Source organism: Phyllobates terribilis, unplaced genomic scaffold (assembly GCF_046119375.1).
Source record: "Phyllobates terribilis strain yellow unplaced genomic scaffold, ASM4611937v1 Scaffold_12__6_contigs__length_324123572, whole genome shotgun sequence".
NCBI lineage: Eukaryota > Metazoa > Chordata > Amphibia > Anura > Dendrobatidae > Phyllobates > Phyllobates terribilis.
The window spans coordinates 117,849,038-117,873,512 of NW_027362772.1; the positions used below are offsets into that span (position 1 = coordinate 117,849,038).

Below are 24,475 nucleotides of genomic sequence, written 5' to 3' on the forward strand. Positions count from 1 at the left end.
AAAATATTAAGATTTGAGAGTCCTCAATGGTTGATACCTTTTAATGGCTAACTGAAAAAATGGTAACAAATTGCAAGCTTTTGAGACTACTCAGGTTTCTTCATCAGGCATAGAATAACACAAAATCTGAAGAGCCACATATTTATACACAACAAGGCACAAGAATAATGCATTAGATAAGACAAGTTACATGAAGCAGAACTATTAGTGTAGGAGCAAGGAGTTGTGGTTCTAAACATTGGAGCCATTCATAGAAAAGGAGTGTGAAAGTTTCAGTGTCCTGTGATTGACGTCTGGTCCAGGATTCTGAGGAGCACATTCCTTAGTTGATGTAGGAAGACATAAATCCATGCGACACATTCATTCCTGCACTGAGTGTGTCTAAGGTTGTTATACGTTTGTATTTCAAAATGTTCTTGTCTCTCTGAGATTTGAAGTTACCTTTTAATTCCAGTAACTTCATGTCCATGATACTGTGATCAGGGATACACAAATGTTTGGCCACAGGTAGATCCATTCTTTTTATCTTTTATTTTGTAGCCATGAGAATTCATCCGTGTTCTAAGTTTTTGCACTGTCTCCCCTACATATGGACCCCCAGTTGGACATTTGGTACAGATAATTAAGTACACTACATTAGATGTGATGCAGCTGAAAGTACCTGGGATCTTGTAGTCCTGATGTGAATTGGGGATCTTAATCTTGTCCGTGGTTATTATAAGACATGATATACTTGTCTTATAACATGGGAAAAACGGTGGCTCAGTGGTAAGCAGTGCAGTCTTGCAGCATGGGGGTCCTGGGTTCAAATCCCACCAAGGACAACATCTGCAAGGAGTTTGTATGTTCTCTCCATGTTTGCGTAGGTTTCCTCCAGGTTCTCTGTTTCCTCCCACACTCCAAAGACATACTGATAGGGAAGTTAGATTGTGAGCCCAAATGGGGACAGTTCCTATATTGTCTGTGAAGCTTTGTGGAATTAATGGAGCTATATAAGTGAGTAAAATAAATAAATAAAAATATACAAGATAAAAAGATTTTGTCTGGTTTAGTAGAAATAATACAAACACTAGAGAACACCGAGTGTATGGCATAAACAGAGAAAACTTTATTATAAGTAGAAAAGATCTTATTTAAAAAGTACAAGTTACAAGTACATATGAGTTGCGGAGCATATCAAAAAGTAGGAAAGAAGGCCGTAGTTGCACTGCAGCTATAGAGACAAAAAGACCATGCAGAAAATATATTCCAAGAGAAAGTCATAATACGATTTAATAAATAGATACGTATTCCCTAAGCGCAGGGCTAACAGGGCCTATATAAATAGTAACACACTAAATTTGAAAGCACAGGGTATATCACACAGGAAGTCAATAGAGATCTGGATACAGAGTATATATATATAGAAAGCTTTAAGGCATCAAGTAGTAAGGGAGTATCCAGAAAATGTGTATGCAAAACATTGCAAATAACTCACCAATGTGAATACCAAGGGCAGGAAGGCAGGGAGGATAAACTGGCAAGGCAGGAGCGAACAGATGTAGGGCCAGCAAGCCTCGACGCGCGTTTCGCGTAAGTGGCTATTTCAAGAGGCGTCACTGATCCAGATACCGGCATCTTTTTAAATATGGTGCTCAATTGGTCACATGTGCGGTCATGTGACCGGAAGAAGATGGCCGCCGACCGGAAGGCATATCCGGCGCATGTGCAGGGGCCACTGTGACGTCCCGCCCCCCGGTGCGCCCGTCAAGGCAGCGGTGTAACCCCGGAAGTGCCAAAGAGACAGCATCCGGAGCAACACCGGCGCCACGGAGACAGACGCGCGGGACCGCAGGAGGGTAAGTAGCCCCGCGCTAGAAATAATGTAGAATACTAAAATGTGCCATTATAAGCTAAACATACATTTCAATAGGATCTCATCCACACCTTTGCTAATACTGTTTTGTGAGAACATGATCTAACCAAAAACTAAAATTCGATACTAAGGGGAGGAAAATTATACTAGCAAACTTCGTACTTTTTTAGGATTCAAATCTAAAAAAAAGACATGCCGACATTTTACTAAAAATGTGAAAGCAGCCTAAAAAACAGCTGATTTCTTTATGCTATATCTTCTCTAAAAAACGTTTTTTATTCTCTTAAAGAGGTTGTCCGGGCATTCACTATAAACTGTGTGTGTATCTAGGCTGCAGAATGCTGACAGTTTGTAATTTACTCTCTGTCAGCATTTTGCACCATTGCTTAGATACAAACATGTCATGTGACCTGCCTCACTTCTGATTCTGGAGGAGCTGGTGAAAAGCCAACTAGAGTTTTCCTGTCTGGCAGAGTCTAGTTGGTGATGTCACAACAGACACCCCCCCCAGTCTCTGCCAGACCCTCCCCCTTCTCCTGCCCCTGCTCCAGCCACAGACACAGCCCCAGCCTCCAGCAGGCCTGCCTCCATCCACTCCCTCCATCTTTGCGAACTGCTAATTGGGTTACAGCTTCTCAAGCAGCTGTAAAGGAGGAGGGAGTCTCCAGCATATTCAGGGCAAGCCCTGTGACTATACAGAGACCAGTTGAATGAACAACTCAGTCCAATCAGCTTTATCAGTGCTATAAAAATGCTCGGATCCTCTCTGCCTCACTGCAGCAACACAGACAACCCCTCCACAGGGATCTGACAACCCCTCCACAGGGATCTGACAACCCCTCCACAGGGATCTGACAACCCCTCCACAGGGATCTGACAACCCCTCCACAGGGATCTGACCACCCCTCCACAGGGATCTGACCACCCCTCCACAGGGATCTGACCACCCCTCCACAGGGATCTGACAACCTCTCCACAGGGATCTGACCACCCCTCCACAGGGATCTGACAACCCCTCCACAGGGATCTGACAACCCCTCCACAGGGATCTGACAACCCCTCCACAGGGATCTGACAACCCCTACAAAGGGATCTGGCAAGCCCTCCACAGGGAGCTAGCGCTATAAAAATAGTTTGATCATCTCTCCCTCACTGCAGCACTGGCTCCCTGTCCAGCACTGCTGCACCGAGGCAGAGAGGATCAGAGCATTGTTATAGCGTTGGCTCCCTGTGGAGGGCTTGTCAGATCCCTGTGGAGGGGTTGTCAGATCCCTGTGGAGGGGTTGTCAGATCCCTGTGTAGGGGTGGTCAGATCCCTGTGGAGGGGTTGTCAGATCCCTGTGGAGGGGTTGTCAGATCCATGTGGAGGGGTTGTCAGATCCCTGTGGAGGGGTGGTCAGATCCCTGTGGAGGGGTTGTCAGATCCCTGTGGAGGGGTTGTCAGATCCCTGTGGAGGGGTTGTCTGTGTTGCTGCAGTGAGGAAGAGAGGATCAGAGCATTGTTATAGCGCTGGCTCCCTGTGGAGGGCTTGTCAGATCCCTGTGGAGGGGTTGCCAGATCCCTGTGGAGGGGTTGTCAGCACTGTTGCAGTGAGGAAGAGAGGATCAGAGCATTGTTATAGTGCTGGCTCCCTGTGGAGGGCTTGTCAGATCCCTGTGGAGGGCTTGTCAGATCCCTGTGGAGGGGTTGTCAGCACTGTTGCAGTGAGGAAGAGAGGATCAGAGCATTGTCAAAGCGCTGGCTCCCTGTGGAGGGCTTGTCAGATCCCTGTGGAGGAGTTGTCAGTAGAGATGAGCGGTGTTCGACTAGAACTGTTCGCCAATCTCAAATTCGAGCTGTTTTGGGCGGTGTTCGAGTTGTTCGACGAACTCGAACGATTTGCAAAAAATTCGGCTGTTCGAGGTTATGTTCGATAACTGTTCGTGCACCAAAAGCGTGTCCTGCATGTCTGGCGCTATTTTGAGCACCAACCATGGTGGTTGTGGCATTACAGTGATTGCCCAAATCGATGGGAACAGTGCCAACAGTGAAACATGAAAAGCGGCAATTCAGCAGCGGCATAGACCGGTACCCGACAATTTAGAACAGAAAGAATAGAGCATCACACATAGATTAGATAGATAGAAACATGTCAGTCACATATATATGAAGTACATGACAGTGTTGCTTACTTTACTTGTCATTTAGTGTAAAGGATTTATCAAAAAAAATAATAGTGTTTTCATGCACCGTCTCTTTAAAAAAGCCGGCCGGCAATTCAGCAGCGGTACCCGACAATTTAGAATAGAAAGAATAGAGAATCACACATAGATTAGATAGATAGAAACATGTCAGTCACATATATGAAGTACAGTGACAGTGTTGCTTACTGTACTTGTCATTTAGTGTAAAGGATTTATTAAAAAAAATAATAGTGTTTTCATGCACTGTCTCTTTAAAAAAGCCGGCCGGCAATTCAGCAGCGGTACCCGACAATTTAGAATAGAAGGAATAGAGAATCACACATAGATTAGATAGATAGAAACATGTCAGACACATATATATGAAGTACAGTGACAGTGTTGCTTACTGTACTTGTCATTTAGTGTTAAAATAAAGGATTTATTTAAAAAAAAATTGGCGTGGGGGTCCCCATAATTTTAGGCTCTAGCGGAGGTTAAGCAGACGGCTGGGGCAGATGTTTGAAGCCTGGGAGGGGGGTAATACCCATGGAGCTTCCCAGGCTACTAATATCAGCCCCCAGCTGAATACCTAGCCTTTACTAGCTATTAAAATGGGGGACCCCCCCCAAAAAAATGACGTGGGGTCCCCCGTATTTTAATAGCTAGCAAAGGCTAGGCAGACAGCTGGGGGCTGATATTAATAGCCCAGGAAGAGTGCCATGAATATTGGCCCCCTCCCAGGCTAGAAACACCAGCCGTCAGCCGCCCCAGAAATGGCGCATCCATAGGATGCGCCAATTCTGGCACTTAGCCTCGCTCTTCCCACTGCCCTGTAGCGGTGGCAGTGGGGTAATAGGGCTGGAGTTGATGTCAGCTTATAATGCCAGCTGACATCAAGCCCAGGTTAGTAATGGAGAGGCGTCTATAAGACACCCCCATTACTAATCCCATAGTCAAAGTTAAAAGAAAACACAAACACCCAGAATAAACTCCTTTAATGGAAATAAAGACACATTCCTTTATTGTTCTAAATTAAACCATAATTACCACCACGCCCATTCCAGCTGAAGCCAACGATCTCCTGCAATAAAAGTAAAATAATAAAGCAACATCATCCTTACCTTTCCATGGTTCCCACGACAGCTTCAGCTCTGCTACATCGAGATGACAGGCTGGACCGCAGCAGAACGCTGCCATCCAGCTTGCCATGCCGCGGACACTGAGAAGCGCAGGCATGCTTGTGCTCCTCAGTGTCTCGCTGTGACGGCATAAAGATGAGACGAGTTCATGTCCAATGAACTCAGCTCACCTCATGCACGTCACTGACAGCGTGGGAGAATTCTCACGCTGTAGCGCTGAGTGCAGGAGAATTTTCCCACGCTGTCAGTGGCGTGCATGAGGTGAGCTGAGATCATTGGACATGAACTAGTCTCATCTTTATGCCGTCACAGCGAGACACTGAGGAGCGCAAGCATGCCTGCCCTTCTCAGTGTCTGCGGGATGACAGGATGGATGGCAGCGTTCTGCTGCGGTCCAGCCTGTCATCTCGATGTAGCAGAGCTGAAGCTGTCGTGGGAACCATGGAAAGGTAAGGATGAGGTTGCTTTATTATTTTACTTTTATTGCAGAAGACATTGGCTTCAGCTGGAATGGGCGTGACGGTAAGTATGGTTTAATTTAGAACAATAAAGAATTGTGTGTTTATTTCAATTAAAGGACTTTATTCTGGGTGTTGTGTTTTTTTTAAATACTTTACTAGAAATTCATGGCGGTCATGTCTAATATTGGCGTGACCCCATGAATTTCGGGCTTAGGGCCAGCTGATAATGCCAAGCTGGCCCTAACCCCTTTATTACCCAGTGAGCCACCGCACCAGGACCCTGAATGAGTTGGGTACAGCGCCAGAAGATGGCGCTTCTATGAACGCGCCATTTTCCGGGGCGGCTGCGGACTGCAATTTGCAGCGGGGGGGACCCAGAAAGCTTGGGCCTCCCTGCGCTGCAGATTCCAGCCCCCAGCTGCCTAGTTGTACCTGGCTGGACACAAAAATAGGGCGAAGCCCCACGTATTTTTTTTTTTAATTATTTCATGAAATTCATGAAATAATTAAGAAAAAAAGGGCTTCCCTATATTGTTGTGTCCAACCAGGTACAAATAGGCAGCTGGTGGTTGGGGGCAGCCCGTTCCTGCATGCTGTACCTGGCTGGACACAAATATAGTGCGAAGCCCCACGTCAATTTTTTTTTAAATTATTTCATGAAACTAGATGGTGGCCCAATTCTAACGCATCGGGTATTCTAGAATATGTATGCGGCAGACCCGGCGCAATCAGCAGAGCGGTGTTTAAATTTGGCGCCAAAATCGCTGACTGGTCGCGGCCAGCAACCGCGACCAATCAGCAAAGCGGTGTTGAAATTTGGCGACTATATCGCTGATTGGTCACGGCCGGCGGTTGCGACTAATCAGCAGAGCGGGGTTTAAATTTTGCGCCAATAATGCTGATTGGTTGCGGTTGCGACCAATCAGCAAAGCGGTGTTTAAATTTGGCGCCAATAACGGTGATTGGCCACGACCGCGACCATTCAGCAGGGCGGTGTTTAAATTTGGCGGCAACAATGTTGGCCAATCAGCAGAGCGGGGTTTAAATTTGGCGCCAATAATGCTGATTTGCCGCAATCGCCGGCCGCGACCAATCAGCAGAGCGGTGTTTCAATTTGGCGCCAAAATCGCTGATTGGTCGCGGCCGGCAACCGTGACCCATCAGCAGAGCGGGGTTTAAATTTGGCGCCAATACTGCTGATTGGTCGCGGCCGGCAACCGTGACCAATCAGCCGAGTAGGGTTTAAATTTGGCGCCAATACTGCTGATTGGTTGCGGACGGCGACCGCGATCAATCAGCAGAGCGGTGTTTAAATTTGGCGCCAATAATGCTGATTAGTCGCGGCCGGCATCCGCGACCAATTAGCAGAGCGGGGTTTAAATTTGGCGCCAATCTCGCTGATTGGTCGCGGCTGGAGTCCGCGACCAATCAGCAGAGCGTTGTTTAAATTTGGCGCCAATCTCACTGATTGGTCGCGGCCGCTATTTAAATGTGGCGCCCAAATCGGTGATTGGTCACGGGCAGTTTCCGCGACCAATCAGCAGAGCGGTGTTTAACTTTAGCGCCAAGATCACTGATTGGTCGCGTGCGGAGAGCGCGACCAATCAGTGAATCGTATTGGTGAGGACCGGGGAGCGCCGCTGCCTGGTCGGATACTTCCGCTGCGAGAAGCCGGGAGATGAGCGACTGCTCGCAGCAGATGTATCCCGACCCGCAGCTCCGCTCCCCGGTCCTCCCTTGACACCCTAGCCGCTTATCTCCCCACAGTATCCGCATGGTGTTACAAAGATCCGGACATTTGTGTTAAAAATCGCTGATTGGTCGCAGGCGATGCCCGCGACCAATCACCGATTTGGGTGCCAAATTTAAATATCAGCCGCAACCAATCACCGATCTTGGCTCCACATTTAAACACCGCTGTGCTGATTGGTCGCGGACGCTGGGCGCGACCAATCACCGATTTTGGCGCCACATTTAAATAGCGTCCGCGACCAATCAGTACAGCGGTGTTTAAATGTGGAGCCAAGATGGGTGATTTGTCGCGGCCGATATTTAAATTTGGCGCCCAAATCGGTGATTGGTCGCGGGCAGCGCCATCGACCAATCAGCGATTTTTAACACAAATGTCCGGACCTTTGTAACACCATGCGGATACTGTGGGGAGATCAGCGGCTAGGGTGTGAAGGGAGGACCGGGGAGCGGCGCTGCGGGTCGGGATACTTCTGCTCCGAGCGCCCGCTCATGTCCCGGGTTCTCGCAGCGGAAGTATCCGCACAGGCAGCGCCGCTGACATCCATGCGGCTAGGGCGTGAAGGGAGGACCGGGGAGCGGCGCTGACATCCAATTGGTCGCGGCCGCTATTTAAATGTGCCGCACAAATCGGTGATTGGTTGCCGTCTTGACCGCGACCAATCACTGATCTTGCCGCCAAAGTTAAACACTACTGTGCTGATTGGTCGCGGACGCTGCCCGCGACCAATCACCGATTTGTGCGCCAAATTTAAATATCAGCCTCATGCACGTCACTGACAGCATGGGAAAATTCTCCTGCACTCAGCGCTTCAGCGTGAGAATTCTCCCACGCTGTCAGTGACGTGCATGAGGTGAGCCGAGCTCATTGGACATGACCTCGGCTCATCTTTATGCCGTCACAGCCAGACACTGAGGAGCGCAAGCAAGCCTGCGCTTCTCAGTGTCTGCGGGATGACAGGCTGGATGGCAGCGTTCTGCTGCGGTCCAGCCTGTCATCTCGATGTAGCAGAGCTGAAGCTGTCGTGGGATCCATGGAAAGGTAAGGATGATGTTGCTTTATTATTTTACTTTTATTGCAGGAGATCGTTGGTTTCAGCTGGAATGGGCGTGACGGTAAGTATGGTTTAATTTAGAACAATAAAGAATTGTGTGTTTATTTCAATTAAAGGACTTTATTCTGGGTGTTTGTGTTTTCTTTTAACTTTGACTATGGGGTTAGTAATGGGGGTGTCTTATAGACGCCTCTCCATTACTAACCTGGGCTTGATGTCAGCTGGCATTATAAGCTGACATCAACCCCAGCCCTATTACCCCACTGCCACCGATACAGGGCAGTGGGAAGAGCGAGGCTAAGGGCCAGATTTGGCGCATCCTACGGATGCGCCATTTCTGGGACAGCTGACGGCTGGTGTTTCTAGCCTGGGAGGAGGCCAATATTCATGGCACCCTTCCTGGGCTATTGATATCAGCCCCCAGCTGTCTGCTTAGCCTTTGCTAGCTATTTAAATAGGGGGGACCCCACGTCATTTTTTGGGGGGGGGTCCCCCATTTTAATAGCTAGTAAAGGCTAGGTATTCAGCTGGGGGCTGATATTAGTAGCCTGGGAAGCTCCGTGGGTATTACCCCCTTCCCAGGCTTCAAACATCTGCCCCAGCCGTCTGCTTAACCTCCGCTAGAGACTAAAATTACGGGGAACCCCACGCCAATTTTTTTTTTAATAAATCCTTTATTTTAACACTAAATGACAAGTACAGTGATCAACACTATCACTGTACTTCTTATATATGTGACTGACATGTTTCTATCTATCTAATCTATGTGTGATGCTCTATCTTTCTGTTCTAAATTGTCGGGTACCGAGGCTGAATTGCCGGCCGGCTTTTTTAAAGAGACGGTGCATGAAAACACTATTATTTTTTTAAATAAATCCTTTACACTAAATGACAAGTACAGTAACCAACACTGTCACTGTACTTATTATATATGTGATTGGCATGTTTATATCTATTTATGTGTGATGCTATATTCTTTTTGTTATAAATTGTCGCGTATCGCTGCTGAATTGCCGGCCGGCTTTTTTAAAGAGATGGTGCACGAAAACACTATTATTTTTTTTAATAAATCCTTTACACTAAATGACAAGTACAGTAAGCAACACTGTCACTGTGCTTCTTATATGTGTGACTGACATGTTTCTATCTATCTAATCTATGTGTGATGCTCTATTCCTTCTTGTCTAAATTGTCGGGTACCGGTGTATGCCGCTGCTGAATTGCCGGCCGGCTTTTTTAAAGAGAGCGTTTTCTGAGCAGTTTGTCAGCTTTTGGACACCTTTGAAGGTGGTTTCTATGTGTTTCTATGTGTTTTTGTTTGCCTGCCATTGGTTTTAACGGTGTTCGACGGTGTTCTAAGGTGTTCGACGAACAGTTCGACGAACAGTTCCTCGAACATCCCGGTGTTCGACGAACCGAACCGAACCCGAACACTACGGGGGTGGCTCAACACTAGTTGTCAGATCCCCGTGGAGGGGTTGTCGGCACTGTTGCAGTGAGGAAGAGAGGATCAGAGCATTGTTATAGCACTGGCTCCCTGTGGAGGGCTTGTCAAATCCCTGTGGAGGGGTTGTCAGATCCCCGTGGAGGGGTTGTCAGCACTGTTGCAGCGAGGAAGAGAGGATCAGAGCATTGTTATAGCGCTGGCTCCCTGTGAAGGGGTTGTCAGATCCCCGTGGAGGGGTTGTCAGCACTGTTGCAGTGAGGCAGAGAGGATAAGAGCATTGTTATAGCGCTGGCTCCCTGTGAAGGGGTTGTCAGATCCCCGTGGAGGGGTTGTCAGCACTGTTGCAGTGAGGAAGAGAGGATCAGAGCATTGTTATAGCGCTGGCTCCCTGTGGAGGGCTTGTCAGATCCCTGTGAAGGGGTTGTCAGATCCCTGTGGAGGGGTTGTCAGCACTGTTGCAGTGAGGCAGAGAGGATAAGAGCATTGTTATAGCGCTGGCTCCCTGTGAAGGGGTTGTCAGATCCCTGTGGAGGGGTTGTCAGCACTGTTGCAGTGAGGCAGAGAGGATAAGAGCATTGTTATAGCGCTGGCTCCCTGTGAAGGGGTTGTCAGATCCCCGTGGAGGGGTTGTCAGCACTGTTGCAGCGAGGAAGAGAGGATCAGAGCATTGTTATAGCGCTGGCTCCCTGTGAAGGGGATGTCAGATCCCCGTGGAGGGGTTGTCAGCACTGTTGCAGCGAGGAAGAGAGGATCAGAGCATTGTTATAGCGCTGGCTCCCTGTGGAGGGCTTGTCAGATCCCTGTGGAGGGGTTGTCAGATCCCTGTGGAGGGGTTGTCAGCACTGTTGCAGTGAGGCAGAGAGGATAAGAGCATTGTTATAGCGCTGGCTCCCTGTGAAGGGGTTGTCAGATCCCCGTGGAGGGGTTGTCAGCACTGTTGCAGTGAGGAAGAGAGGATCAGAGCATTGTTATAGCGCTGGCTCCCTGTGGAGGGCTTGTCAGATCCCTGTGAAGGGGTTGTCAGATCCCTGTGGAGGGGTTGTCAGCACTGTTGCAGTGAGGCAGAGAGGATAAGAGCATTGTTATAGCGCTGGCTCCCTGTGAAGGGGTTGTCAGATCCCCGTGGAGGGGTTGTCAGCACTGTTGCAGTGAGGAAGAGAGGATCAGAGCATTGTTATAGCACTTGCTCCCTGTGGAGGGGTTGTCAGATCCCTGTGAAGGGGATTGTATTGTACGTGTTTTTCACAAACCCATAGACTTGTGTTGGCCATTTCCATCAGTGATATTGGTAAAAAATGGACCTGTCTCTGTGAGTTTTGAATGGACATGGTCTGTGAAAAAACACGGACATGTGAATAGCGCAATAGAGTATATGGGTACATGTTGTGTTATTGGTGAATGAGGCCTTAGGCTGATGGAATTTCTCGGCCTCGCTGAATGCAAGGACTGACACAGTGTAGTCTGAAGGTGGCCATGAGCATATGGCGCCATTACCAACACCAGAGAATCCTAACAGCGCAAGGTGCGTGCTATGTGAGGATTCACTAGTCTGCAGTCACATAGAGTGACACATACTGTAGGATGCCTGCAGACTTTTTTTTTTGTAGAAAACTGGAGAATTCCTTAATTTGCTTGAGAAGGATCTGGCAGGTCCACTGTTAGGGTACACTCACACTGGCATTCAGCATCCAATGATTCCCTCGTGCAAGAGAATGAGATGCTATATGCAAATGATCCTCGGCTCAAACTCTGCTGCCAGCGTGACCCAAGTATAATTTAACTGTGGTCCGATTCTCTTGCATTCGAGAATCGGATCACAGGTACGGAGAAGATGGAGAGCGTAATTTCTCCTTCTCCATTTCTGGCATCTGTGATAATCGCACTGCACTCTGATGTCATTTGAGTGCAGTCCGGTGTTTTGCACACATCCATACACTTGTATGTGCATGCGCTGGGGGGATTCACACGTCTGCAGTCACACAGAGTGACACACAGAGTGACTGCAGACTTATTGATTTGGATCGGACAACCCCTTTAACACAACCACTGTGATGCACACGTCTGAAACCTGGAGCACTGACACTGGCATACGTCAGGACTTTCTTTGTGGGCGGAGAGCCGCACCCTGCTCTCCCACTCTTGTAACACTGCAGCCACTCTCATAGTAATCTGTAGTGGTATGCAGCTCCATTCAGCGTGTTCACCTGTGTCAGTGATTGGTCGGTGTGCTGAGTGTCAGAGCCCCACCAATCTCATATTGATGACTTATCCTATGGAAAGGTCATTAGCATGTCGTTACTGGACAAACCCTTTCATTTTTTTCTTGATGTGGTTATAACATTAAAGGGGATGTCTGCTCTAAAACTACAAGTCTGCAGGCACTCTATGTGTCACTCTATGTGACTGCAGACTTGTGTATCCACACATCTAGTGCAGTAGACACTGATTATTCTTCCTGGTCAGCAGTGAGAATGGGCAAATAATACCAGCCAATGAGTGTGCAGTGGGCGGGGAGAGGGCGGTGCTGGAGACTGAGGCCAGCTTCCGCTGTGAGGTTAGATAATACAGCACAGTGCCTGTCAAGTTTGGTAGAGCCGCAGCTAAACCAACTGGGTGCAGGGAATGAAGCAAAATTCAGGAGGAACGAAAGGCAGAAACAGAGAACACAATTTATAGAGGTGTTGTATATTACAATACAGCACCGATTAGCTAAAAAAAAAATTAGATTTTGTGGTCGGAAAAATTCTTTAACACGTATGAAAATTGACACAACTTTGCAATAGGTTTTAATTAAAGATTTCCTAAAGTTTTGTTTCTACAGATCCCTTGCAGACTATGTATCTCTATAATAACATTCACTCTGTATAGTTTTATCCTGCATCCACATTCCCTTCTATATCTTCTCTACATCTGGCTAACCGACTACATATATATTAGCATAAAGTAAGAAATAAATGACACTTAAAGACTGAAGGACTATATTGCACTGAATTGTTTGCGCTATGTTCTTATGGAAGCCATAGTCTGCATTGAAGCTGTAGAAACCTAATGTTTATAATAATAATAATTTGATTATTTCATTTGTGATTTTAAATTTAAATATGTATTATTTGACTATTTTGTTTTATTAAATAATTGCTCTATTTTTCATTTTACATTACAAAATAATAAAAATGATTGTTCTAGTCTTTAAATAAAGCAACAAGATTAATGCATACTAATGCCCATGACATGAAACGCATAGATATATTTGGAACATGGGCTGATTAAACAGGATGCAGTTTGTCTACCGTTAATTTTATTTATAATTCATGTTTTTTGTTTCATCTTATTAATCATATTAATGCAAATGATAACCAGAAATTTAAAAATTCTGCACTAGAATACATAGTGCATCGGAAAGCAAGACAGCCACATGTGGAGTATACGCTCTCATCATGGCCATTGAAAGAAAAAGTTAAAAGGATACTTCGTTATTACTGCCCTTACGCCTTTATAACTGGGCTAATTCTGTCCGTGCCTGTTCCATGAAGAGAGGCTTTATGTCTGTCATCACATGGCCATTATACCCCTATCTATGTGCTACACAAAGAAAGTACATTGCCAGATTCCTAACAAATTAATTGCAGAGCTGGGGATAGAGGAAAGAGCTGTCACTGAAATGCTCCTGTATTGTTTGTTGGTAAACTTTCCCAGGATGTGGCAGGATAATCCAAATTACATGATTAAATGTCTTGCTGTTGCTTCAAGATGTTCTTTCAGCACTTTAGACTCAAAGGCAATACACTTCTGTCTCAAAGTGTTACTTGCAGTAGTCTTTATGTGAAATAGCTTAAAGCGACACTGCCGTTAAATATAACTAAAATGTAATTTTTATATAATTAATACATTTTTAGTACATAATATACACAGTATATTAATATATTTATAATGTATGATAACAGAACACTGTATGATAATTTTAATCAAAAAAGTAAAAGCACATTTTTATATAGCATACTTTTATATATGATTGCAGCAGGACTGAACATTGTGACTTCTGGATTTTTTTTAAACAAAACTACATGTGCCTATTTACAGGCATATCCCTTTATTAGTAAAATCTATATTACAAAAAAGTGTGTAACTATATGCTAACTGCACAGCGTTGTATGAGGAATCCATCATATGGATCCATAAAAATGTCAAAGTTTAAGGGTTATCCACAACTATATTATTTTTTTAGCATAGTAAAAAACTAACAGGCAGGTATTTGCTTACTGCCTGCCTGTTCTATCTAGTGCCGGCTCAGAGGGGTCACTTTCCACTTCTGGCAGCAATTTAGCTGCACCATGTCAACACAGAAGTTTTTCTTCTTCCTGGCTGCTCTGTTGACGGGGCGTGACTACTGACTTCATGCTGATTCACAGCCGGCTTCCCACAGGTAGGAAGCAGGACGCCTGCTGTCAATCATCATTTCATCGGCAGTCACGCCCTATCAACAGTGCAGCCGTGAAGAGAAGCTGCTGCTCTGTTGACATCAGTAGAAGCTGCAGAATCGCCCGCAGAAGTGGTCTGTGACCTCTCTATGCACAGATCTGCACTGGGCAGAACAGGTAGGTAGTTAGCAAACACCTGCCTTTTAGTTCTTAGGCTCATAGTAAAAATTTAACATAGTTCTGGATACCCCCTTTAAGTTAAGTGCATACGATATATTTTAGACACTGGCATACTTGCCTAGTTTAGCAATAAGAAGACGCTTCTGGAAAATGCCAGCTATATTTTTCCTGAAGTGTCTTTTTGGGGTCCTTTGCGTCACTTTTGTAGTATCTTCTTGGCAGAAGCCACCTGAACAATGAATAGGTCACTTTTTTTAACACTTGTTTGTGGGTTTCGAAGCCCGAAGTGGTTATAAATAGTGATGAGCAAGTATGTTCTGTTTACCATTTCGGCGAGCATGCTCAAGTGCTCGCCGGGTATCTTTAGCGGTGCTCGGTGTGTTTTCGTCACTCTGTGCTCATGATTTGCGACTGTTTGACTGATTTAATACATGTGAGGAATGCCTAAGAAACAAAGTTCTGTGAAAAAAAGAACCCTATTCTATTTTGGCATTAAAAACACTGAAAAAACTATGGTCTAAGGGGTAAAGTTTCTCCTTATGGAGAGTGACACACCAGCTCTGGCACGTCAAGGTAAGGAGGCTTATTCGCCGTGCAATGCTCCTCTGGGAAATTTAATATGCAAATTGCCTCTTCAGAGAAAAAGAGGACTTGTACTCTATAGTGCCACCTATTGGAAGCAGCAATCCTACAAGTCACAATCAACCCTTTAACAAGTCGTGCAATATGACTTAGGATAAAAGCCAAATCAGAATCTGGAGGAGCATTGCACGGCGAATAAGCCTCCTTACCTTGACGTGCCAGAGCTGGTATGTCACTCTCCATAAGGAGAAACGTTGCCACCTAATAGCAGGTGTAAAGTCAGACTCCTATGTAGCAGAATTTTCACAACCTCTTTGCACCTTCAAAAAAAATACAATTAAACTCAACTCATCCCACTGATGCATCTCTTTTCTCTCTCTCTGCAGTCAGCCCTGTGCAGGCAACTCAATGTGATACTACCATGCTACAAACCTTAAGTAGTTTCCAGCTTGTTAGAGTATATGGTGGAGCAGTGAGCCAACAGCTCCTTGCTCTACAACAGTTTTAAACTCGATCCGAATTAAATAGTAGCAGATAGTGTTGAAATCAGCACCTTTCTGGGGATCTGGGCAGGATTCTTTTTCCTTCATATCTGAACTCGGTCGTGACCTCTGTGACTGCGGTTTTTACTCCACTGTTTATACTTCTTTTAGACAAGGCAGTATAGCCAAGCTGAGAGATTCCCTTTAAAGTTGACTCCAGTATGCTGTGTGGAGTCCATGATGAAAAACTGAGAAGTTATATCTTTCTAGCATCAGAATGAAGCAAAAAAATCTATTTTACGAAGAATTCAATAGCCAATTTACGCTCGTGAAAGTGTTTAGAATGTGGATTTATCTTATGATAAATTAATAATGGGTATAATGTGGAAACATATTATAGATAAGGGAGCAGAAGCTTTGTCGAATTTGGTGTACTAGTAGTTGTTGCCATTTTTGGTTTTAGAATACTTCTCAGCTAACTATTGAAACACATCTGATACAAGTACATTACAGTTATGTTATTAAATATTCACATTTATTCAGGAAATTAGTAATTATATTTGTATGCATTATATATTGACAATAAGTCTAAGAAAAAATTCTAATTTATACATTTCAGCAAAAAAGTGTGAACTATGATAACTACAGTTCCTGGTAATAAGCTCAATACAGCACATTTTCTGTGTTATTATCTGTATTATTATCATGTTATAATTAAAGTATTCCTTTCAAGTGCTGTCACATTGAATTAGGTTGACAGGAGGTCTGTACTTCATGAGCAATAGCATCTTGCAGATCTGTTACAAGACAGGATCTCCTCCTGACATGGGTGTCACATAACATTATTGTGTTTCCAGAGTTTGGAACACTACTCCATAAGAATTCTCACACATACAGTCCTTTAATTTTGGGCCAGTAAATTTCACACCAAAATGTGAATATACAAGTTATTTGTGCTTGCAAGGGATGCGAGAAAAACAAAAGAAAATGGTGCAAAGAAAATTAGCTGTGCAGACAATGGCATATAATTAGGAGTAAAGTGGAAAAGACAGACAAACAATGTTCCTGGCATTTTCACAACGCCTTTAGAAAATAGGTAATTACATGGCATACATACTAATGAAATTGTATATGTATACATTTATTTTTCTTTAAAATTAAGACACACATAGCCAAATAGAAATCAGATGATTCTAAAAATGTATGAAAATTTCTTACATTGAGACACTTGATTTAACTCCCGATTTACATGTAATATTCAGAGTATAACCTTCAACTTTATTTTCAATTTGTTAAAATTTTCATTCTTTTGTAGAATTGAATACATGGTGAAGAGGACACATCACATTTTTGTAACAGATATTTAAAACAGTGATACAATTTTAAAAAATATGTAATCAAAAAGAAACGTCAAACACTAGTTTGGTCCCTATTGTTGTGATGAGGAGGGGCATTGCAAACAATACACATGCCAAGGAAACCCTTTTTTTGGATTTATTGTCCTTTTTTTTTTAAATGCAAATAATAATTTTTTTTTTATAGCACCAACATATACAGCAGCATTTTACAAATCAGAGGGGACGTATATAAGACAATTACACAGTAATACATTATTCAACAATTAAACAAGAGGAGTTAGGGCTATGCTTGCAGGCTAACAATCTATGAGGAAATAAAAAGAACATAAAAGGTAAAAAAATGCTAGTCGTTTATGGTTCAGGTGTCAATATAATAAATAGGAGTATTTAAATAAAGTTGCATGAACCAGTCATCAGCCAGTATTTGTAGAAGTCTGTATACAAAGGGCTATTGAGTGCATGGAGGGTGTGAGAACAGATGATTATAGAGTCCATATTCTGAGGAAAAGTTAGGAAGAGAGAACAGGAAATAGATTAATGAGTTAATAGTCAAATCTAAGAAAATGTGTTTTTAGAGGTTGCATAAAACTGTGAATGTTGGGATTTAACTGGATTGTCTGGTGTAGCACATTCCAGAGAACTGGTGCAGCTGAAAAGAAGTATTGGAGACGGAAGTGGGATATTTATTCTGGATTATACTGGATGTTAGTTATAGATCATTAGAAGCACGTAGAGCACAGGTATGGTGATAAACAGATCTAAATTGCTTACACTTAAAATTGCTTACACTTGAATATTTCTTTAAAGCCTATTGTTAAAAAGTGATAGAATCTCCTTAGATTTGTTAAATGCTTGTCTGAACTTTCAATTCTGAATTTCCCTCTTTCAAACAGAAACCATAAAAATATAGCATGCTATACTTGGATTCTGGACTTCTGGAAACAAATTATATTGCATTATCTTTTATATATTTGAGGGAAATCAATTTAGTTAAAGGGGTTTTTGTGGGCTACTGCTACTTTTTGGCAGGCATGTAGGCATATGGTATACTAATAGTTTGTCCCATTTGTGCATTAGTTTGCATTGGACTTTATCAGTTATGCAATAATTTTCTCAAGACCCTCCATGATCAGTTTTTTATTATTAAGAATAGTGGGGGCCAGAATTTAAAAAAATGATAAATGTTAAAGGGGTTATCCAGGATGATTAATGCCGATCTCTGTTGGCACAGAGCAGTCACAGACTGCTTCTGCTGTTGATTCAGCAGCTTCTACTGACGCCACATTGACAGAGCAGTGGCTTCTCATCCGCTCTGCTCTGTTGACGATGCATGACTACCAATGTCATGCTGATTGACAGCCAGTTCACCATTGCCTGCCTGTGGGGAGCCGGTTGTCAACCAACATGACGTTGAAAGTCATGCCCCATCAATAGAGCAGCCAGGAAGAGCTGCTCTGTTTACATGGTGCAGCTGAATTGCTGGCTGGAGTGTTCGGTGAGCTTGCACCGGATTGGACAGGCAAGTAGTTGCCTCTGTTAACAACTACCTGTCTGTTAGTTTTTACACCCATGAAAAAAAATAAAATGGTCCTTGATAAACCCTTTAATTTTAAGCTTTGTTAATGCTACACTACACTTCTCCCGTAAAGGAGTTTTCCCACAAAGTTAATTTTAAATCAACATTTTAATCAATATATCTTTGAATGAAAATAAGTTCCACAATTGTATGTGTTTAAAAAAAGTTCTTGTGCTGAAATAATCTTATAAATGTGCTCCTGCTATGTACTGTGTAATGGCTGTCAAAATCCAAGATAAAAACGTAATAAGCAATTACCTTGCAGTAAATAGATAAATAAACAGCAATAGTGCATGAAGATAATATAGAGTGCTTGGTCAACATAATTTTGATCAAAAAAATGAAAAAGCCATCCCACCACGTCACGGTGACCCTATTCCGGATGGTCATAACCTCTAATATTAAAACCTTACCATTTGTCAAGTGACATAGATGTGGATAAGGGCTGAGAAGAACTGAAACCCAGCTAATGGACACTCTGGCATGAGGATCTACATGAATATAATGTCCAGCTCAAAGAAAAGGCAGACCACACCTTTATTTGCAAGGAATGCAAAACTGAAATGAAAAACCTAAAGAGATGAACTGGAATATAAGTTGGTTTTGTCTGTTTAGTGACCAGTGTGAACATGCGCTTACACGCTGCATGCACAACAACTTATATTCCACTTCATCTGTTAGGTTTTAAGTTTTCATGTAATGGCTGTGTCTGACCATGCATGGTCTGATCATACCATATATCCTGAGCAGGGGAGGACACATATGCAAAAGAGAATATACAGACATTACAGCATGGGATCGCTGCTGATTCTTTCTTTAAGGTAAACATTGCTTTAAAACAGGCAATGAAATGTTTTTCCTAACAAAAAGAATCAGCTGCGATCCCATGATCCTGTCTGTATACTTTTTTTTTGAGCCCTCCCCTGCCCAGGAGCTGTGGTATCGCTGACCATGTTCCAGCCATTACACAGTACACAGCAGGGGCACATTTAGAAGATTATCTCAGCTCAGGAACATTTTTTTTAACACATCCAATTATGGAACTTATTTTTATTCCAAGATCTATTGATTAAAATGTATTTTGCTCATGGCAAAATCCCTTTAAGGGTTTTCTGGTACTTGTGGTTTTATTCAGTGCTATTCTTGCAATAGAATGAACAAGACTTAATAGGCCTATTATAACAATTGATTTTTTGAGTCAAGATTAGGATAGATCTGCCACAGCATAAAGACTTCCGTTATTAATGGAAGCTGTGGTGCTGATATGGCAGAGCCCAATATGTCATCAGCTTTTTAATTAGTTTAAATTAGTGGCAGATCAAAAACAATAGTAATGTGTATATACATCAGTAGTAGGCACTTAAGAGATGATTAGGAACAGAGATTATCACGCCTCAGTAATTTCGCCCTTATGGCAGTTACAAATAGTTTTTTTTCTCTTGTGGTTTCTCTGCTAAGATTCTTTTTAATGCTAATTTCAAGGGTGTATCCTTCCCTTGTGGTTTTAGGTCAGCTTTAATAAATTGAAGGAAATGTTCTACAATCTTATCTTTAGGTATCAAGTAGCTTCCTTGTCATAGTTGCCCATGGTCTTAAATATTCTAAATAGTATAGTGAAAATTATATATTGTACATAATTTCAGAATGTCAGTGAATACTTTGCAATATTTATACTCTATTTTTTTTCTCTAAGGTAATGTTTCCAAGATCTTGATTGCTCTGTCATGCCTCGAATTTTGTGGGGTTTAATTCCTTTTTCTATCATCTCCTTGCTGTGCCCATTGCCGAAGGGTCAGGAGAATAATTCAAATAAAGCTACAACACACCGTGGGTCTCAGGATGGCCCATGTTATGATGCCAAACAAAGGCCAAAGTACTGTATCCCAGACTTTATCAATGTTGCTCTTGGGAAAGAGGTAATTACATCCAATACTTGTGGACATTCACCACAAAAACTCTGCTTTTTTTTGGATGCTACTAATGTGACTTCACGACGATGTCAATTATGTGATCAGAAGAAGACTGAAACTTCGTATCCACCATCATACATGACAGACACAGATGCCCAAACATGTTGGAGATCAGAAAGCGGTATCAAGTATCCACAGAATGTTTCACTGACTTTACGTCTTGGACGGAGATTTGAGCTAGTTTATGTTAGCTTGCGTTTTTGTTCTCCTCGTCCTGACTCAATGGCAATCTATAAATCTATGGACCACGGAAAGACTTGGATCCCTTTTCAGTTTTATTCTAGTCATTGTCGTCGTGTTTATGACCAGGCAACCATCAGCTCTATTACAAAACCCATGCAGCATGAAGCCACCTGTACTGATTTTCAAACAGGAGTTAAACCCCTAACTAAAGGGCTTGTAGCTTTTATGCCATTAGCGGGTCGTCCTTCTGCCCGTCGATTTGAATACAGTCCTGTTCTACAAGATTGGGTAACAGCTACAGATATACGTGTGGTCTTCAATCGACTTCATCACGGAAAGAAATTTGGAATTCGAAGAAAAACTGCTTTCTATGGTGTTTCTGAATTCCAGGTTGGAGGAAGGTGTAAATGTAATGGTCATGCATCACGGTGTACAGCAAGTAAAGAAGGATTGATATGTGACTGCCAACATAATACCATTGGTCCAGAATGTGATGCCTGCAAGCCCTTTTTTTACGACAGGCCTTGGCAAAGAGCAACGCCAAGCAATGCACATGAGTGTGTGGGTAAGTTTATAAGTTATTGGAACAGTTATTGGCAATCTCTCTAACAGTATTTGATCAATTTGTTTAATGATCTGTTCTAATAATTTGTCTTGTTTTATTCTGTTAGTGAGACTTAGACTTTATTGTTTCAGAAAAGTTATTATGTGCCTGGCTGGTACATAAAATCTTTTAATTTCAGTTAACGGACTTTGCAAGATAATGAGGACCTTTGGCATGGGTTGCAAGCTTGAGTATTTTGGCCAAAATATTAAATAATAGCTCATGTATTTTTTTTTATCTTCAGTAGGATGCGGCCAGGCCCTGTTGAGTCCGTAGAAGGAATTGGGTATCTGTGCCTGTGTAGTGCTACGCAGCTTATCTAATAGTAAGGGTTTGAAAAATAGGCTTTAAGAATGGTGCACTACAGGTGTCTGTATGACTGGGGCTCATACAAGCCATATCCATGTGCATTTGGATTACTGGGCAAAAAAGATGAAAGAAAAAATTTGCGTGAAATTGAGTTCTACTCAAATTTGACAAAAATCTGCATTCACCAAAATTCAGATTTTTGTAATTCACTTTTGTGCAGAGTCTGTAAAATGGTGGCAGATGGTCATTAAAAGGTTAAAAAATAATAAAAAAAATAAAAAAAAGTATTTATACTCTCCTTACTGCTCACCTCTATAGGCTCTGCACTCAAAATTGGCCCCTGTCGGGCTCTTGTCACATCTTGTCTTCACCACTGAGATCCTCAGGCTAAGCTGGGACTTATGGCTTGGATGAGGCCCTAGAATGGTTCTGTGCCTGTGCACAGTCACGGCGCACGCTGCAACATCTTGACGTCATGAACACACATGTGATGCTTAGAACTGTCCCAGGCCTCATCTGATCTTGAAGTCTTTGTTCAGCATAAAGAGCCCAGGGATTCAGCATTTATGGTGGCAATCAGAACATGCGACAAGGACCAAATGGGTGATGGTGAAGTGCAGAGAGGACCCAAAGGTGAACAATATGGTGATTATAAGATTTTTTTTTTAGATTTACATTTTCATTTATTATGATTTGTAGTTTGAGAAACTTCAGATCATAATAGCGGATATTAAATTTAAATTTGCAGAAAATAACTCAGTCAAACAGGAGAATTTAAATATTGCCTCATCCGCTCATCTCTAATAGGCAACCACCCCTTGCATGAACGGTAGGTGTGAGTGGGATTTTTTATAATTATTTTAAACCTGTGCTACCTCCACTTTTTATCATAGGGTTCTGCTGCATCCTGTAGTGCATTAGTATTGTGACCTGGTATTGGTAGGTATGGCTGCAGTATTCTGCAATCTGCAATTTTTTTTACATTTATGTCCTTTTTTTCTATGAATGCGTGGTACATTAACAGATTTCAAAATACAGAAAATAACATTATTCTTTGACCAAAGGTTATCTTAAGTGAGCTTCTTTCACATGTCCTTAAACAACTAAATTAGTAAAATGTGCAAAAATGAGCACCCACTGTGGAGATAGAGCTCAGCTGAATGGATCAATAGGACCACATGCAGGCATCCAAGGCACCCTTTATGCTAAAATGTAATGGGTGAATCATTTTTTTAAGACATCTTTTGACTTGAAACATTTTAAATGCTTATCTAAAATGTTCTTGGCCAATGTGCACATAAATTAAAAAGTTAAATAGAAACATCAACTTGCATTAAAGAGAATTCAAGGTTAGAATGAGTACTTCATTTTAAAGTTATAAACCACATTGTGAAAGTCCAAGTAGACAATTAAAAGTTTTGAGCTCTGCAGATTACTGTTATAGATATCATGATGAAATCTCAATAGATATACAAAGTGAAGCTTTAACCTCTTATAAGACATTCACTCTTCAGGATTCTGAAAGCGGTAAGGATAGACATGCTGCCTTTAATTTATGGTTACTAATTTAATGTATCAAAAGAGCTGGAGGCAGAGAAAAAAGATACATTCTATGCCTTTAAGTTACATTCTATTGATTTTCCTCTATACCAAAGCATGAGACTTTTCCACCTATAGCATAATGCACAAATCCTACAGCAGGGGAGCTTCAGTGAGACTGGTTAGAATAATTGCTTTTGACTCTTTCCTTAATCTTTTATTGTTCTTGTCACAGTGGATGAAAGAATAAAGAACTCCAGGGGTACCGGGTGTTGCAATGTTCATTTTATAATGAATTTTATAATGCATTATTCATTTTTTTTATTTAATTGACAGTTACTCATTTCATATCATCAATTTTAAAGTTTATCAACACAGCACAGAATACTAATGTTAATCATGTGCTTGAAAATACACTTTTATATATATATATATATATATATATATATATATATATATATATATATATATATATATATATATATATAAATTTCACCCAGGCATTCTATTCTTCAAAGTCAGATTTAATTTTGATTTCTCATTTGGACAGAGCTTGAACTAACCCTGCCTCCAAACCCACTACAGAGCTACAGGAAATAGATATAAAGAAAAAGGAGGACAAAAGAGCAATATGGCAAAAAAGACAGAATCTTTATTCATAATACATTACCAAAGTGTTGAGAATTATGCAGAGATAACAAGGCAAGGAGGTAAAAAGAGGTGCCAGAAACAAGGCATATCCTGGAAGTCGTATAGTGGGCCATCCAACTCTGAAAGGTACATGTAAATGTAGGACGAGGAATCCAGAAATGGGTACATAAATAGGTCAATCAAGGACCATCCATTAGCAGGGGAACAACCCCATTATAGGGCAGGAAATCCAAACAGTCAATGTAAGAGTATATCAAATATAATACAATAATCAATAACCGAGAAGGACTTTAAGCCAGCAAGTAAAAAATGCACCCATATCAGGCACCAACATGTATTGAGTTGCAGTGTCCAAAATGTACCCAGAGTCTAATATATGGTACTCACCCAAGCAAAAAGAAGGGGAGAAACCTAGGTAAAAGACAGCCGACCAGATCCCAGGAGAGCCGCAGAAAGTGCAAACAGTAAAGGATGCGCCCCGACGCGCGTTTCGCTTCTTCTTTCTCAAGAGGCGCTGTGTAGTGCACCTGGAAGGACCTGACTATATACGCCCCCAATCCAGTCACATGATCGACGGGAAAGGGAGCTCATTGGTGTACAGCGGCGCGTGCGTCCAGAGCCCCGCCCCCCGCCGTACGCGTCACAGCCGTCAGGTCCCGGACACGAGCCTAGGAACGCCCCCAGAGGCTTGCCAGGGATAGAGAGACAGCCGGACACGTGGGCAAGACAGCGAGGGACCAGGAGGCACGCGCGC

At 42.7% G+C, this 24,475-nt stretch overlaps 1 protein-coding gene across 2 annotated transcripts in view; it reads left to right on the forward strand.

Annotated features, from left to right (window-relative positions):
* NTN5 (netrin 5) overlaps positions 1 to 24,475 on the forward strand; it is a 327,955-nt gene that overhangs the window by 149,848 nt on the left and 153,632 nt on the right. For both annotated transcript variants that reach the window (XM_073656246.1, XM_073656245.1), the window contains one exon: positions 20,159 to 21,183. In XM_073656246.1, the coding sequence (XP_073512347.1) occupies positions 20,190 to 21,183 (994 nt within the window). In that variant the 5' untranslated portion in view covers positions 20,159 to 20,189. The remainder of the gene's footprint in view (positions 1 to 20,158; positions 21,184 to 24,475) is intronic.